Source organism: Dermacentor variabilis, chromosome 7, assembly GCF_050947875.1.
Source record: "Dermacentor variabilis isolate Ectoservices chromosome 7, ASM5094787v1, whole genome shotgun sequence".
NCBI classification, from domain to species: Eukaryota; Metazoa; Arthropoda; class Arachnida; order Ixodida; family Ixodidae; genus Dermacentor; species Dermacentor variabilis.
The window spans coordinates 35,664,238-35,679,827 of NC_134574.1; the positions used below are offsets into that span (position 1 = coordinate 35,664,238).

Here is a 15,590-nt window from a genome sequence, read left to right on the forward strand (position 1 = left end):
ACAGTCATCGCCCATTGTCCCCACGACATCATCCTCGCTTAGACTTCCTCTCCGCACATTCTGCTCTCATCGATTGTTCCACTAGCACTCTCCGCCTTGACCTGCCGGCTCTGAATCCTGCTGAACTACACCCCAGTCACCTTAGTTCTGTCGACTTCGTTCGCTTGCCACCTTCGGCACTGACTTACGTTAACCTAATGTCATCCCCAATAGTGCTCGACGGTCACTACTTCGCGGCTCCTATGCAAGACGTCCTACTTACACACGGGATCACAGTACCTCATACAGTTTTATCTATTACAGCGAGTTGCGTCTGCATGTCAGTGGTCAATTTTGGCTTGACGACACAAGTGCTGCCACGCGGGATGTCTCTGGCCCAGCTTTGCTCATTCGAGGATCACTCAGTAGTATCTATTCCAGTAGACGACAATTCAGCTGATCCTCCTCTACCATCGCAGTCAGCGACTTGTACCATCGCCGACTTACAGAAAATGATTGCGCCCGACATGTCGTCCGAGCACGCTCGTGAGCTCTACCGTGTTCTGCTTTCCTACCAAGATATTTTTGACTTAAACGATCGTCCTTTGGCCCAAACTACAGCTGTTAAACATCGCATTAATACCGGCGATGCCCCTCCTATTTGTCGCCGCCCGTATGGAGTGTCACAGGCTGAGCGCCAAGTTATTCACGCAGAAGTTCGAAAAATGCTTGCCAAGAACATTATTGAACCGTCATGTAGTTCATGGGCGTCACCTGGTATACTGGTGAAAAAGAAGGATGGCATATGGCGCTTTTCCGTGGATTATCGGCACCCTAACAGGGTTACAAAAGGACGTGTATCCCCTACCTCGGATTGATGACGCCCTTGACTGCCTCCACGGTGCTGGCTACTTCTCCTCTATTGACCTTCGCTCCGGCTAATGGCAGGCTGCCGCGGACGATCTCGATCGCGAGAAGGCTGCTTTTGTAACACCAGATGATCTTTATGAATTCAAAGTGATGCCGTTCCGTCTATGTAACGCTCCTGCCACTTTTAAACGCATGATGGACTCCCTTCTTCACGGTTTCAAATGGTCCACGTGCCTGTGCTACTTGGACGACGTTATAGTATTCTCCGCAACGTTCGCTACGCACCTCGAGCGCCTCTCAGCAGTCCTCGACGTTTTTCGGGGAGCCGGTCTGCAAGTCAACGCATCGAAGTGCCAATTCGGCCGTCGCCAAATTACCATCTTTGGGCATCTCGTTGACGCGAATGGAGTGCAACCAGACCCAGGCAAGATCCATGCTGTTACGCACTTCCCTGTTCGAAGTGTGTCAAGGGCGTACGCAGCTTCATCGGCCTTTGTTCGTACTTCCGCCGTTTCGTTAAAAATTTTTGCGGCCATAGCACGACCTCTAACAGAGCTTTTGAAAAAAGACGCCCCTTTCCAGTGGGGCGATAACGAGGCCTCTGCATATTCGCATCTAATGGACCTTCTCACAACGCCTCCCATTCTGGCCCATATCGATCCTTCTGCAGCTACCGAAGTCCGTACTGATGCCATCGGTCACGGAATCGGCGCAGTACTGGCCCAACGCCAATGTGGCAACGATCGTTTTGTCGCTTACGCCAGCAGGCTCCTCCCACCCTCGGAGTACAACTATTCCATCACTGAGCGTGAGTGTCTGGCCTTAGATTGGGCGGTTGCAATGTTCCGCCCATACTTATATGGCCGACCCTGTTCCGTTGTCACAGACCACAACGCGCTCTGCTGGTTATGATCACTGAAAGATCCTGCAGGAAGACTTGGTCGCTGGGCTTTACACCTCCAAGAATATTCGTATACTGTCACCTACAAATCTGGCCGACTACACAAGGACTCTGACTGCCTGTCTCGCTACCCGGTATACGAGCCTGACGACGCCGATAGTAGTACCGCCAACGGCATTTTCTCTGTGTCTGCCTTCGCTGACATCGCCGATGAGCCGTACCGAGACCTATTGCTGCGAGCACTCATCGAGCGTCTGCGCTATACATCTACCGAAGCATCCGTTCGCCGATGTGTCCTTCAAGGCGGCATTCTGTATCGAAGGAACTTCCTCCCTGACGGATCTGATCTTCTTCTTGTCGTGCCCAAACATCTACGACCGACTGTGCTCTTTGAGATGCATGACGCACCCACTGCAGGACATCTTGGGGTAACCCGCACGTACGACCGCGTCCGCCGCCGCTTCTATTGGCCTGGTCTCGCTCGCTCCGTATGACGCTATGTTGCAGCCTGTGGTCTCTGCCACCGTCGGAAAACACTTAAGGTGCTACCTCCCGGTCATCTTCAGCGGATCACCGTCCCTGTGGAACCGTTCTTTCGTGTTCGATTCGACTTCCTCGATCCCTTTCCCACGTCATCTTCAGGGAACAAATGGGTAGCCGTCGCAACTGATTACGCCACCCGATATGCTATCACGCGGGCTGTCCCTACCAGTTGCGCCACTGACGCCGCGGACTTTCTCTTGCGTGACATTATCTTAGTTCATGGCGTCCCGCGACAGCTGCTTACTGACGGTGGTCGCAACTACCTCTCGAAAGTTATCGCCGACATTGCGCATTCCTGCTCCACTCAACAAAAGCTGACTACCTCATACCATCCTCAAACAAATTGTCTGACAGAGCGGATAAGCCGTACTCTTACCGATATGCTCTCCAAGTACGTTTCCAAGGACCCCCACGACTGGGACATTGCCCTTCCTTACGTCACCTTTGCGTACAATTTTTCCGGACACGACACCGCCGGATTTTCTCCATTTTATCTACTGTACGGTCGCGAACCGACCTTGCCCATTGACAAGGCACTTCCTCCTTGTGCGATCTCGACAAGCGAGTATGCGCGCGACGCCATCGCCCTCGCCGACCATGCACGCCAGCTTGCCCGTGCTCGACTGACGGCCTCGCAAACCACTCAGTAGCGTCAGTGCAACGCCCGCCACCATGACGTACAGTTTTCGCCTGGTGCGCTCGTGCTCCTGTGGTCGCCATCTCGTCACGTCGGACTTTCAGAAAAGGTCATTTCGAGATACACAGGGCCCTGTTGCGTGCTGCGCCAGGTGACGCCTGTGACGTACGAAATTGCTCCTGTGTGTTCAACCTCGTCCTCTACTTTGGCATCTAGTGATGTCTTGCACGTCAGTAGGCTCAAGGCCTACTACACTGCTTCCGAGTCCGGCCTTTAGTCGCTCCGGGACGGCGCTTTTGCCACGGGGGGTAGTGCTACGGAACAGTGTTTACAATTATGAAGAGGCGAGCAGTGAGAAGACGACGATGAAGATTGGAGGCAAGCACGGGCTGTTGCCTCTTGGCCAAGTGCGGCGTATTCCCTTGTAAATACACTTGTATATAGCTTTTCGGCTGCGTCTTCCTACGTAACAATATCATTTACATAAATTAAGAACAATACTGGGTCCAGTTTAGAGCCCTGAGGTACACCCTGTCAATTCTATTGTCAGGGGCAATAGAAGTGGCAATAGAAAGACACCGCTCTTTCCCGTTGTAGCTCTTACTGAGCACGATAGTACACTTCAAAGATGCATTAAGCTGCAGAACAAAACTGATTTCCTTTTTCGGAAAAGCAGGAGACGGCGCCGTTTCGAAAAGAATAAAGAACGTCTGCCTACCGATCACTCGGACACTGGCTACTCTGGGTTTCCGGGCAGCATTAATTTATTGGCGTGTTATAAACAATTTTGCGGGCTAGTCTAACATTATCGAGCCCTTCCGGCACGCTTACGAGATCATTTTGGCGAATATTCTTTGAGGATCCACATCAGCGGCATTTTTAACCTTACGTTGCACCCTGGCACGGTTTTTCACTAGCCACCACAAGCTAAGCAAGGGAAAGCAGGCCAATCGCGTACGTTGGCACCACCCTCTTCATCAGTAGAGCGCAAGTTGGGCTAGTTGGTGGAAGCTTATCTTGTAATAAGGGGGTTTACTGTGCTGTAAACACGTGGACAGGAAGCCTGAGTCTGCGCGCCTTCTGTCCGCACCTAATTCTGTTGTCCATGTGTTTAGAGTGCAGCATAACACATGATCACCCTCCTATTACAAGATCACCCTCCTGATCTGTTTAGATATTTTCAGTGCGCTTGCTCTGCCCTACCGATACTATCTCCCCTGATGCGTGCTCCTCACCTCTTGTGGGCCAATGTGTCACAAAATCTTATCAATATAGGCAATGTTGTTCGTTTTCAAAGCAAACAAAAATTCACCCACGATTACGATACTTCCTAAGGCAAAACTTGAGCGCAGCTCCATACGTGTTTTCATTTCGCAGCATATTGGCTGGCGCCAAATCTCTCTCTCGTGCGGCACATTGCAAATGGGGCGAAATGCGGCGGGGTTCACCGCAGCCGCCGCCGCTGACACACCTCCTAGATGACGCGTGCTACTGTGGCCCCACCTCGTAGCCACTGTCGCCGCACTACGCTTTTCACGCTTTCGCCATACCATCCTACGCTTTCCGCCTCCTGGTTCCGACGCACCCTCCTCTCTGCTTTACTCCTCGCGTCTTTCATCGGGCGCTCCGCGTTCCCTTTCATCGTTCGCTGTGCTCGTTCGCTCGCTTACGCCAACCTACAACGCCTAGACACGCCGACGCTCGCTGCAGTAACGGCCGCCTAAGCCGCTGGAAACAACGATGCAGGACACCGCCCGAAGCTAGCGTTGGCGGTTAGATAAATTCGACGTCAGAAGATTGCAATAAAACAGATTAGAACAGTTTTACGTTATAGGCCCCCTGGTGTCTAGTTATTCAGCTTTGATATATGACACGAGACCTCGTATGCTATAGCATCTCGTGAAGAGGTGCATAGCTCGAGTGCGAGAGGGAGTGGCTTTTGTGTCTATGACGGCGGGGCGTAGGCCTGGGTGAAATAAACACTCTTGAATATAGGCACTCAACAGCACTTCGCGCTGCTATTTCGTGAACCGGATTACATTTTCATCGTGCAAAATTTGAGCATATCTGCAAATCCTTTTGATCAAGCCTCTTTTATAAGTTTTATTACAGAAAACTAGCTCTTAAAGATAAACTTTCTATCCTCTGAACCAATTTTGTTTTCGCCAAACGATTATTCCGGCAACGTGATTGCTTCACCAGTGACCAGTGATATCTGCCATATTGCAATTTCGCCACAAATGAGCAAAGATTCTCGGTCGTGGTCAGGGAGCTGTCAAAAAGCAGTAAATATTCTTCTCGAATAAATAAGTGACATCTCGGTGCTCTGTAACATCTCCACACGCGGGTAATGTGTACAAAATAAACATGCAATAAAAAAAATAAAAATAACTTGCATACCAGACTCTCATGGACGGCGGGATGGGTGTTGAGCACTTCTTCCACCTCAACTGGAAAGATGTTTTCCCCACCCCGTATCACGACGTCCTTGATGCGGCTCACGATGGTCAGGTAGCCATCTTCATCCATTACGCCAACGTCCCTGCGCAGACGCACGACAGTGACAATATAAAGGAGAGCGGGAAAGTTATAAATGTTTTCAAAGAGGCAGCTGTTATCAGTAGGCTTGGTCACAAAATTGTGGGGTACAAATTCCCGTAACTGCACAGGAGGTCGTTGGAGATGCCGTATAGGAAGACTTATTAATTAATTTCGATTAATTTCGACACCGCGGTGTCCTTTAACGCGTGTGCAGTGCAAGGTGCACGAGTGTTTTCGCATTCCGCCCAACCGAAACGCCGCTACAGCCGCTGGGATCGAACTTGTGACCTCGGGCTCTACATGGAAAAATAGTAGCCACTGCGCTACCGCGAGGGGTGGGCCATGGCCTTTCAACAAATACGTCTCCAACCTCGTTGCTCGTTTGAAACAAATACGCACGTTCTTCATAGCCATGTGGAGCTTTCTCGAATTAAGCACAAGATTTTTGAAGCAGCTAGATGGATGCGTGTTTGATGACAAATGTCAAGCCACCACGAAGCGTGAGTAACGTTGAAGCTCTAAGGTTGTGAAAAAGCGCCTTCAGGAGCACTGCCTTATTCCACGTTCTAGGCTCAGACGACGCGCGCACACCCTACCTTGCCCTCTAAAATATGTATTCTTGTTGGATACTTTTCGGCAATAATGACCAAACGGCGAGGTCTTGTTGAAACGCCGCGAGGCGGCCATCTACGGGCCCGAATTGCACTTTTCGCCGTTCTTTTCGAACATGCTCTCGACACGGCTCTCGCAGCCTTCGACCAGTTGTTCATATGAAATAGAGCTAACGAAAATGGTGAACTCTTGCTGTTGATCCTGTAGTAGCTATACAAATGCAAGGATTATTGATACGCTGGCATCACCACGAGCACAGGAAATTTGTTATATATAATAATAATCTTTCATGACCAAAATGCAAGGGTCTGCCCCTTGTTGTTGGGGGGGCCAACAACTCCTAACGTTGAATACGTGTCGAATAGTTTTTGCCGCCAAGTTTGCATCTGTTTCGACAATTTACTTCACAAGGTTCTCGAATATTTATTTTTCTTCAAACGACGCGCCAAGAATATGCGAGTCTCTGGGGAAATGTGAGTCTCTGGGGAGAAATGTTAAAAGAGGTGACGATGCAATTGGGGACAGCTTCGAATACAGTGATGTTGAGTGAAGCCACGGATGCTGTGCAGAAACATCAAATATGTGAGCGAACACGTACAACCTGCTGAGGTGATTCAGTGGAAATGGCGTTGTGCTTGAAATACCAAGGTCGCAGGCTCGATTCCCAGCCACTATGGCCGTATTCCGATGTGGGCGCAACGCGAAAAAGCCTCGTGTAGCGTGCATGCTAAAGATCCCCAGGTGGTCAAACTTATTACCCAGCCCTTCAGAATATCTTAGCACACGATGAGCTTTTTGGATGTGAAACTTTCCAATATCCACGACAGATAGCTCCTGCTCAAACATTTTAAGTCATTCAATACGAATGTCTCGTCTATAGGTTGCCTACGAAGCTGTCCTATGGGTTCAGTCACACATTTTTTCCATTAAAATCTGACTATATATGAATACCAAGAAACATGTGCATTGCTGAAGCATCAAACTAATGCCGAAGAACGACCTCATCACTCTAAGGGCATCTTGTGATGATGGTGTTAACATGTTCTAGCAGCATCATTGTCGTGGTGCACTAGGAAACCGAAAGCAGTATTTCATCATTTACAAGTTGCTTAGATGAACTGGCGTCCAGGTTTGAAGAGCATCACGTGTATGCATCAGTTCGCGAACAATAATGTAAATCCGCTTTCTCTTGTCACGTGGCTGCACGAAAACATTATAGCTGACTTTGTTTAGAAATGAGGAGACATTTCATTTAATATTCGGAGATGTTTTTTTTGTATATTTGTGTTGACATTCGATTCTGAAATGTAACTATTAGGACACCTTTACAAAACTAGGAAAGCATTTTTGGAGCACGACAGCACCACCAACACTTTTACGGGGCACTGCGCTCCTGGCTATAAAACTTAAAGCCACGAGGCACGGCTGAGTCGTTATAACATCACATACTGTATACCGTGTTTCGTTTCGTGTGTGCATATATTTGATTGTCAGGAGTAAGTAGAACCCTTCTATAAAGCCCTCTTGACCATAAGGCTATGGTAAATAAATAAATAAATAAACAAATAAAAGTTCCGAGAGCATGTGAGATAATCCGCCAGCATTTCGTCTGTGTGTAAACCTACCCAGAGCCTCCTAACTGTATTATACTAAGTGCCGGAAGGTAACATATTAACAGATGACAAGTATTGCAGAAGTCTCACTTGGTGTAGACACAAGTTCCCATGAGTAAATTGCTTTGCTGAGGTAGCTGCGCGTATCAGAAGCTAAGTATACTAAATTAATGCGTGAGCAGAAGAACCGATCAACTTAAAAGGAAGCTTTAGCTTGGGGCCCAACTCCGACGCGGCGTATTCAAATACATGTAAAACGCAAAAACGTTTCTCTGAGATAACCCCTCGACCGATTTTACTGAAATCTGTTGCATTTGAGAGAGGAAGGAAGATTCTAATAACTGTTGGAAGCGGAAATTCAATTTAGGGCTTGAATTTTCTTTAAAAATTTTCAAATATTTGACCGTCTAAAAGAAATAGAAGCACGAAGTTTACAAATTCATAGCTCTGTACAAAGAACTAATATCGCGGTTATGTAAACGGCATCAATTGGATCTTTCAAAGCCGACAAATTCCATATGTCATTTTACATCTTAGGCGAATTTGCTACGTTGGTTACAAGGGTTCTGGAAAAGCTGTATTTCCCTATTACGAAATTTTTTAAATTCATGTGTAAAATATACATTTTGTCCGCTTTAGATGTACTATTAGATACAATTCACGGAATTGTATTATCATTTTTCATTGTTGAGTTACAGAGTTGTAAACTTGATAGTTTTGTTTTTTGAATATTTTCGATTTTTGCCAATTTTTACTAAAAATTTACAACCTAACTCGAAAATTCGAGACCAACAGTCACTAGATTTTAAGTTTTTCTTTTATTGCAACAAACGTCATCAAGTGGCTGCCGAGAAAAACGAATTCACCTTTTACATGTATTTAGATATAGAGCACCCGAGCAAAAGCGTCCTCTTAAGAGTTCCACGCAAAGTGTAAGACCCGATTGCGTAACGCGTGACTCGCTGCATAGAGTCTTGGAAAACGCATACGGCTTTTTTTTTCTAGGAAAGACTTATACGCCAAGCTAAACGCACCGACCTGGGATCACTGAAACTGTATTTTGTGCAGAGACGATTTCACCCCTTTTCAGTGCTGTGTTGGAATACGGGATACGAGATGCTGCTGAATTGATGTAGAAGCTTCTAGTGGCTTATGAAGTTGGATGCGAAGCGACAAAGATTCCGTAATATAGAAAATAACGGAAACGCTGGAGAGCAATGGCGCCGCCACTGCAGACGCGTGCCTAAGCCTGCTGCGTAAAATGATGGCATTCTAGATGAAAACTAAGGTGAAATGTGCTAGTATTGTGATGCAGAGGAAATAACTAAACTACGCAAATGCATTATATGTGAAATCAAATCAAATGCTTCTCACAAACTATATGTTACCCTATATAAGAATTCATCTGTGTTATCTTTCACTAAGCTTTACGCAATAAGCCCACATGAACAAAGCCAAATACCATAGCACTAACTAGTCACATTGCTCTTGCAAGCTACTAGGGAAGGGCCACGCGTCCGGTGCCAGCCTAGGCACGGTTCAGGCAGTTGGTGGAGTGAACAAAAGGCACGTGGTACTCTGACAATTTTTTTTCCAGTGCCCGATCTGTTTACTAGGAAGCTCTAGTATTTACGCGGGTGTGGAGCCCTCTTTGCGCGGTCATTAGCGCCTGGTACGGCGTCACATGCGAAAGCGCTGCTGACGTTACGTGAGAGTCTCCGAACAATTGCACACCGCTTTCAACCTGCTTTTGCCTCCAGATTAGGTCATCAGTTTACGACTCCTAGAATCGTGATTGGCTCAACATTGTCGATTGGCTGAACGTTGAACTGAAGTGCTTATTTGGGTACTAGTGCAAGTCACTTTCATGCGCAATGCGTCACATCTAGTTTGCAGGCTCTTGACAGAATGCGTAGTAATCTTTACTGTTATTCTCTTACCAGCCTCTACTAAACAACTTTTCTAAAAAAACTTACTAATAGAGATATCTTTACATATACTCTACCCTTCGGCTTGCTTCTAGCGAAAACTGCTGCCGATCTGTTTACTAGGAAGCTCTAGTATTTACGCGGGTGTGGAGCCCTCTTTGCGCGGTCATTACACCCGCTCATATAAAAAAAAAAGAAACTCCGCCAAATATAGGTCCGGCTCTTCGTGCAGTTAATATAAAAGTAGTATCGCTCATTTTTTCGATTTTCCGAGCCTTATCTACAGCAGTTATTCATATTATTTCGTCAGTATGTATTTTGCTTCTGGAAAGTTGCATCCAATTCTGGAAGGGGTGGCGCAAGACGACGAAGACAGAAGGTAGGAACACACAGGACAGCGTTGTCCCGTGTGTCCCTGCCTTCTGTCTTCATCGTCTTGCGCCGCCCCTTCAAGAAGTTCAACCAGTACCAACTCGCCCAAATGTCTGTCCTTCTGCATCCAATTCGTTTATGAGCCCTGACTGCGCTGGCATATTATTGCTGGCCTTTATTAGAATGAAATGCTTCTACTACTACTTTTCCCTTCTCATCCCCCGCTATAGTTAGAATAAATAAACATTGAAAGGAATTAGCTTCCGATTTGCATAGCGAACTTTGCTCTATCTAGGAGAGATTTCGTGCCTCTGAGTTTACTTGCACTCGCGATTACGAGTCTCTGAAAAAGAAATGGGCGGCACCTCCATTCTTTGAAGAAGATTGGCGGCTTTAATGCGATAGCAATCTATCTTACGAAAGGTGCGTCACTGGCGATATCCCTGGCTCCGGACAGGCCGTGTTAAGAACGGCCAGCTGCAGTGCAAGTTTTGCCGGCCAGTTGCAACAGTGGCCGCAACTTTCCTGGAGCGCCGCCGCCAACCTCTAGCCACAGCGTGACTAAGTCGACTTTGTGTCGGGAACAATACGCACGTCCTCCACTCTCCGTCGCTTCAGCTGGGATGCGTTTGACGAAGCAGGCTTTGTGCTGAAAGCGCCACCGTTACGCTCTAGCCTCGTCGCCGTTGTGACTGAATGTGTTCGGCGGGCCAACTATTCTTACCGAACCCTCCAACGCGGACCTGATCTGCTATGAGTGGGGGAGTTGCCACGGGAACGTCGTCGGAGATATTTTCCCACGTGCCGACCAAGACGCAAAACAATGACTACCCGGGCGCACTGCGAGGGTCCGCTCCGAGTTCTACGAAATTCGTGTGATGTCGGTTTCGGACCGAGAACCCGCGTGTGTGTGTGTGCGTGTGTGTGTGTAAACCATCCCGCAGAGAGGCGGTGGGTTTACGATGACTGGACGAACGTTTCCGCCACCTTGGAATCAGGGGAGGACCGCGTGTTTATAAATGGCTGTTGTGCGGATGCTCGATACACTCTCTTAAGCAGTCATGTTAAACTGACACTCTCTCAAGCAGTCATGTTAGACTGACGTACTTTCACTCGCAGTCACGCTAGACTGACGAACAGCATGTAAATACTGTCAATAAGCCCGTACTCCTCGTTCTCGATGAGAAGCAGTCCTTCCCTTCATCAACGTCCTCAGCGCGGATAAGTTGGACGACGGCATGGGCCAGCTACCTTCTAATTCATGCCGGACTCCAAGCTTGACAACGGACCACGAGCGATGGGATTGAGCCCCCAATCTTAACAGCCGCCATTGGAATATGAACCTGGCAACGTTTAACGCTAGGACGTTATCTAGTGATGTGAGTCTAGCAGTGCTATTGGAGGAATTAGAGGGCAGTAAATGGGATATAATAGGGCTCAGTGAAGTTAGGAGGCCAAAAGAAGCATATACAGTGCTAAAAAGCGGGCACGTCCTGTGCTACCGGGGCTTAGCGGAGAGACGAGAACAAGGAGTCGGATTCCTGATTAATAAGAATATAGCTGGTAACATAAAGGAATTCTATAGCATTATCGAGAGGGTGGCAGTTCTTGTTGTGAAACTTAATAAGAGGTAGAAAAATGAAGGTTGTACAGGTCTACGCCCCTACATCCAGTCATGATGACCAGGAAGTCGAAAGCTTTTATGAAGACGTGGAATCGGCGATGGGTAGAGTGAAAACAAAATACATCCTACTGATGGGCAACTTCACTGCCAAGGTAGGCAAGAAGCAGGCTGGAGACAAGGCAGTTGGGGAATATGGCATAGGCACTAGGAATAGCTGGGGAGAGTTATTAGTAGTGTTTGCGGAACAAATAATATGTGGATGATGAATACCTTCTTCCGCTAGCGGGATAGCCGAAAGTGGACGTGGAGGAGCCCGAACGGCAAGACTAGAAATGCAATAGACTTCATACTCTGCGCTAACCCTGGCATCATACAAAATGTGGACGTACTCAGCAAGGTGGCTACAGTGACCACAGGATGGTAAGAACTCGAATTAGCCTAGACCTGAGGAGGGAACGGAAGAAACTGGTACATAGGAAGCCGATGAATGAGTTAGCGGTAAGAGGGAAAATAGAGGAATTCCAGATCAAGCTACAGAACAGGTATTCGGCTTTAACTCAGGAAGAGGACCTTAGTGTCGAAGCAATGAACGACAATCTTGTGGGCATCATTAAGGAGTGTGCAATAGAAGTCGGTGGTAACTCCGTTAGACAGGATACCAGTAAGCTATCGCAGGAGACAAAAGATCTGATCAAGAAACGCCAATGTATCATAGCCTCTAACCTTGAAGCTAGAATAGAACTGGCAGAAATTTCGAAGTTAATCAACAAGCGTAAGACAACTTACATAAGGAAGTATAATATGGATAGAATTTAACATGCTCTCAGGAACGGAGGAAGCCTAAAAGCAGTGAAGAAGAAACTAGGAATAGGCAAGAATCAGATGTATGCGTTACGAGACAAAGCCGGCTATATCATTGCTAATATGGATGAGATAGTTAAAGTGGCTGAGCAGTTCTATAGAAATTTATACAGTACCAGTGGCACCCGCGACGATAATGGAAGAGAGAATAGTCTAGAGGAATTCGAAATCCCACAGCTAACGCCGGAAGAAGTAAAGAAAGCCTTGGGAGCTATGCAAAGGCGGAAGGCAGCTGGGGAGGATCAGGTAACAGCAGATTTGTTGAAGGATCGTGGACAGATGGTTCTAGAGAAACTGGCCACTCTGTATAAGCAATGCCTCGTGACCTCGAGCGTAATAGAATCTTGAAAGAACGCTAACATAATCATAATCCATAAGAAAGAGGACACCAAAGACTTGAAAAATTATAGACCTATCAGCTTACTGTTAGTTGCCCACAAACTATTTACTAAGGTAATCGCAAATAGAATCAGGAACACCTTAGACTTCTGTCAAGCAAAGGACCAGGCAGGATTCCGTAAAGGCTACTCAACAATAGACCATATTCACACTATCAAGCAGGTGATAGAGAAATGTGCGGAATATAACCAACCCTTATATATAGTTTTCATTGATTACGAGAAAGCGTTTGATTCTGTCGAAACCTCAGCAGTCGTGGAGTCATTACGGAATCAGGGTGTAGACGAGCCGTATGTCAAAATACTGAAAGATATCTATAGGGGCTATACAGCCACCGTAGTCCTCCATAATGAAAGCAACAGAATGCCAATAAAGAAAGGCGTCAGGCAGGGAGATACGATCTCTCCAATGCTATTCACAGCGTGTTTGCAGGAGGTATTCAGAGGCCTGGATTGGGAAGAATTGGGGATAAAAGTTAATGCAGAATACCTTAGTAACTTGTGATTCGCTGATGATATTGCCTTGCTTAGTAACTCAGGGGACCAAATGCAATGCATGCTCACTGGCCTGGAGAGGCAAAGCAGAAGAGTGGGTCTAAAAATTAATCTGCAGAAAACTAAAGTAATGTTTAACAGTCTCGGAAGAGAACAGCAGTTTACAATAGGTAGCGATGCACTGGAAGTGGTAAGGGAATACATCTACTTAGGGCAGGTAGTGACGGCGGATCCGGATCATGAGACTGAAATAATCAGAATAAGAATGGGCTAGGGTGCGATTGGCACGCATTCTCATGGCCTTTTTCACTGGTCGATTCCGAGCAGGATTTCTTGCTGCGCGGCAAGGAATCCGAATTTCACTAGTCGATCTGGAGTGGGTTCGCGCGTTCCACTGGTCGTTTCGGATCAAATCGCTCCGCGCCGGATCGCTCTCACTTACTCCGCCGCCGAGGTGCGGATTCGGGCGGAAATAGCTCGCGTCACTTCCGGTATCAAGCGGCCGGCTTCAAGCGAAATCGGTACACGGTTGGTACGCACAACATTGTGTTGCTTCGCAAAATGGCTGTGTTCGGTGCTGCTACAGAGCTCGCGTTTAGCGATGAGAGCTCGGACGACAGTGATTACGAGGTGACGCAGCTGCTGTACGAATCATTCTATGCACGTTGTCCATGCACAATCCTTGCGGGCGCGACATGGAAATGACGGACTCTGCGACTGCCGCAGTCAAATTACGCACGGGGGACGGCGAGTTTGGTTGCCGTGGAAACGTACAGAGCGGGCATGGTTTCCGGAACCGGTTTGTGGGACGTGTACGCAGACTTCCTGTGTGATCCCCCTCGGAGCGTTTTTGCGCTCTGCTGGCCGATTCGGATTTGTGAAACGCGAGCGCTCGCTCGAGGATTTCGGCAGCCGCTCCAGATCGACCAGTGAAAAACGCCATCAGGTCATGAACAGCAGGTTGCCATTATCCCTCAAGAGAAAAGTGTATAATAGCTGTGTTTTACCAGTACTCACCTACTGGGCAGGAACCTGGAGGCTTACGAAAACGGTTCTACTTAAACTGAGGACGACGCAACGAACTATGGAAAGAAAAATGATGGGTGTAACGTTAAGGGATAAGAAAAGAGCAGATTGGGTGAGGGAACAAACGCGAGGTAATGACATCTTAGTTGAAATCAAGAAAAGGAAATGGGGGGCATGGGCAGGACATGTAATGAGGAGGGAAAATAACCAATGGTCATTAAGGGTTACGGACTGGATTCCAAGGGAAGGGAAGCGTAGAAGGGGGCGGCAGAAAGTTAGTTCGGCGAATGAGATTAAGAGGTTTGCAGGGACGGCATGGCCACACTTAGTACATGAACGGGGTTGTTGGAGAAATATGGGAGAGGCCTTTGCCCTGCAGTGGGCGAAACCATGATGATGATGATGATGATGATGATGTTATGAAAAGCGATCTACATCTAGTGACAGATACCCACTGACATAAGTTGGCGAGAGACATCGTTATTGAAGAGCGGCAGATAGCCAATTACTCAAGTTGGTGCGACGGTTTTTAACCCCCTTCCCTTATAAGACGAACCTGATGCTCAACCGGTTTGACAATGGACAGTCTATAGTGACCAAAGTTGGTGTGAAAGAGGTTAGGCGACATACATACATACATACATACATACATACATACATACATACATACATACATACATACATACATACATACATACATACATACATACATACATACATACATACATACATACATACATACGTACATACATGCATTCATACATACATACATAAATACATGCGACCATGAACAGGGCGGTGTTCTGAAAGAATGGTGATCGCATTAAAATGCATCCACATAGAATATGCGTCAAGAAATAAACCACGTTTTCTGTTTCTGTTATTATTTAAATATTTCTAGTTGCTTTCGCATATCTTTATGTTCGGTCGTAAGTTTGCGAAGAAATGAATGCTCTCTTCGGTCCCAGAAAAACTCCGTACAGCCATTCGCTTTCTGAGTGTTATTGTTCTAGATTTCTGGCCTCAACAAACGCCTACACGGCAGGCTTGTTTTAAAATCTACTTCATTTATCAAAGAGCAAATAGGCATATGTAAGCCCAGCAACCGTGCACAGCGTAACTTTCCTCTCCTTTCTTCGTGTTGTTACGAGCCAACTCCTTTAACTAACAATGAAGACGACTTATCAACG

General features: G+C 47.1%; 1 protein-coding gene across 1 annotated transcript in view; it reads right to left on the minus strand.

Annotated features, from left to right (window-relative positions):
- Positions 1-15,590, minus strand: part of LOC142587404 (medium-chain acyl-CoA ligase ACSF2, mitochondrial-like) — a 200,813-nt gene that overhangs the window by 23,410 nt on the left and 161,813 nt on the right. Inside the window, exon 14 of the mRNA XM_075698398.1 lies at positions 5,331-5,472. Coding sequence (XP_075554513.1) covers positions 5,331-5,472 — 142 coding nt within the window. The remainder of the gene's footprint in view (positions 1-5,330; positions 5,473-15,590) is intronic.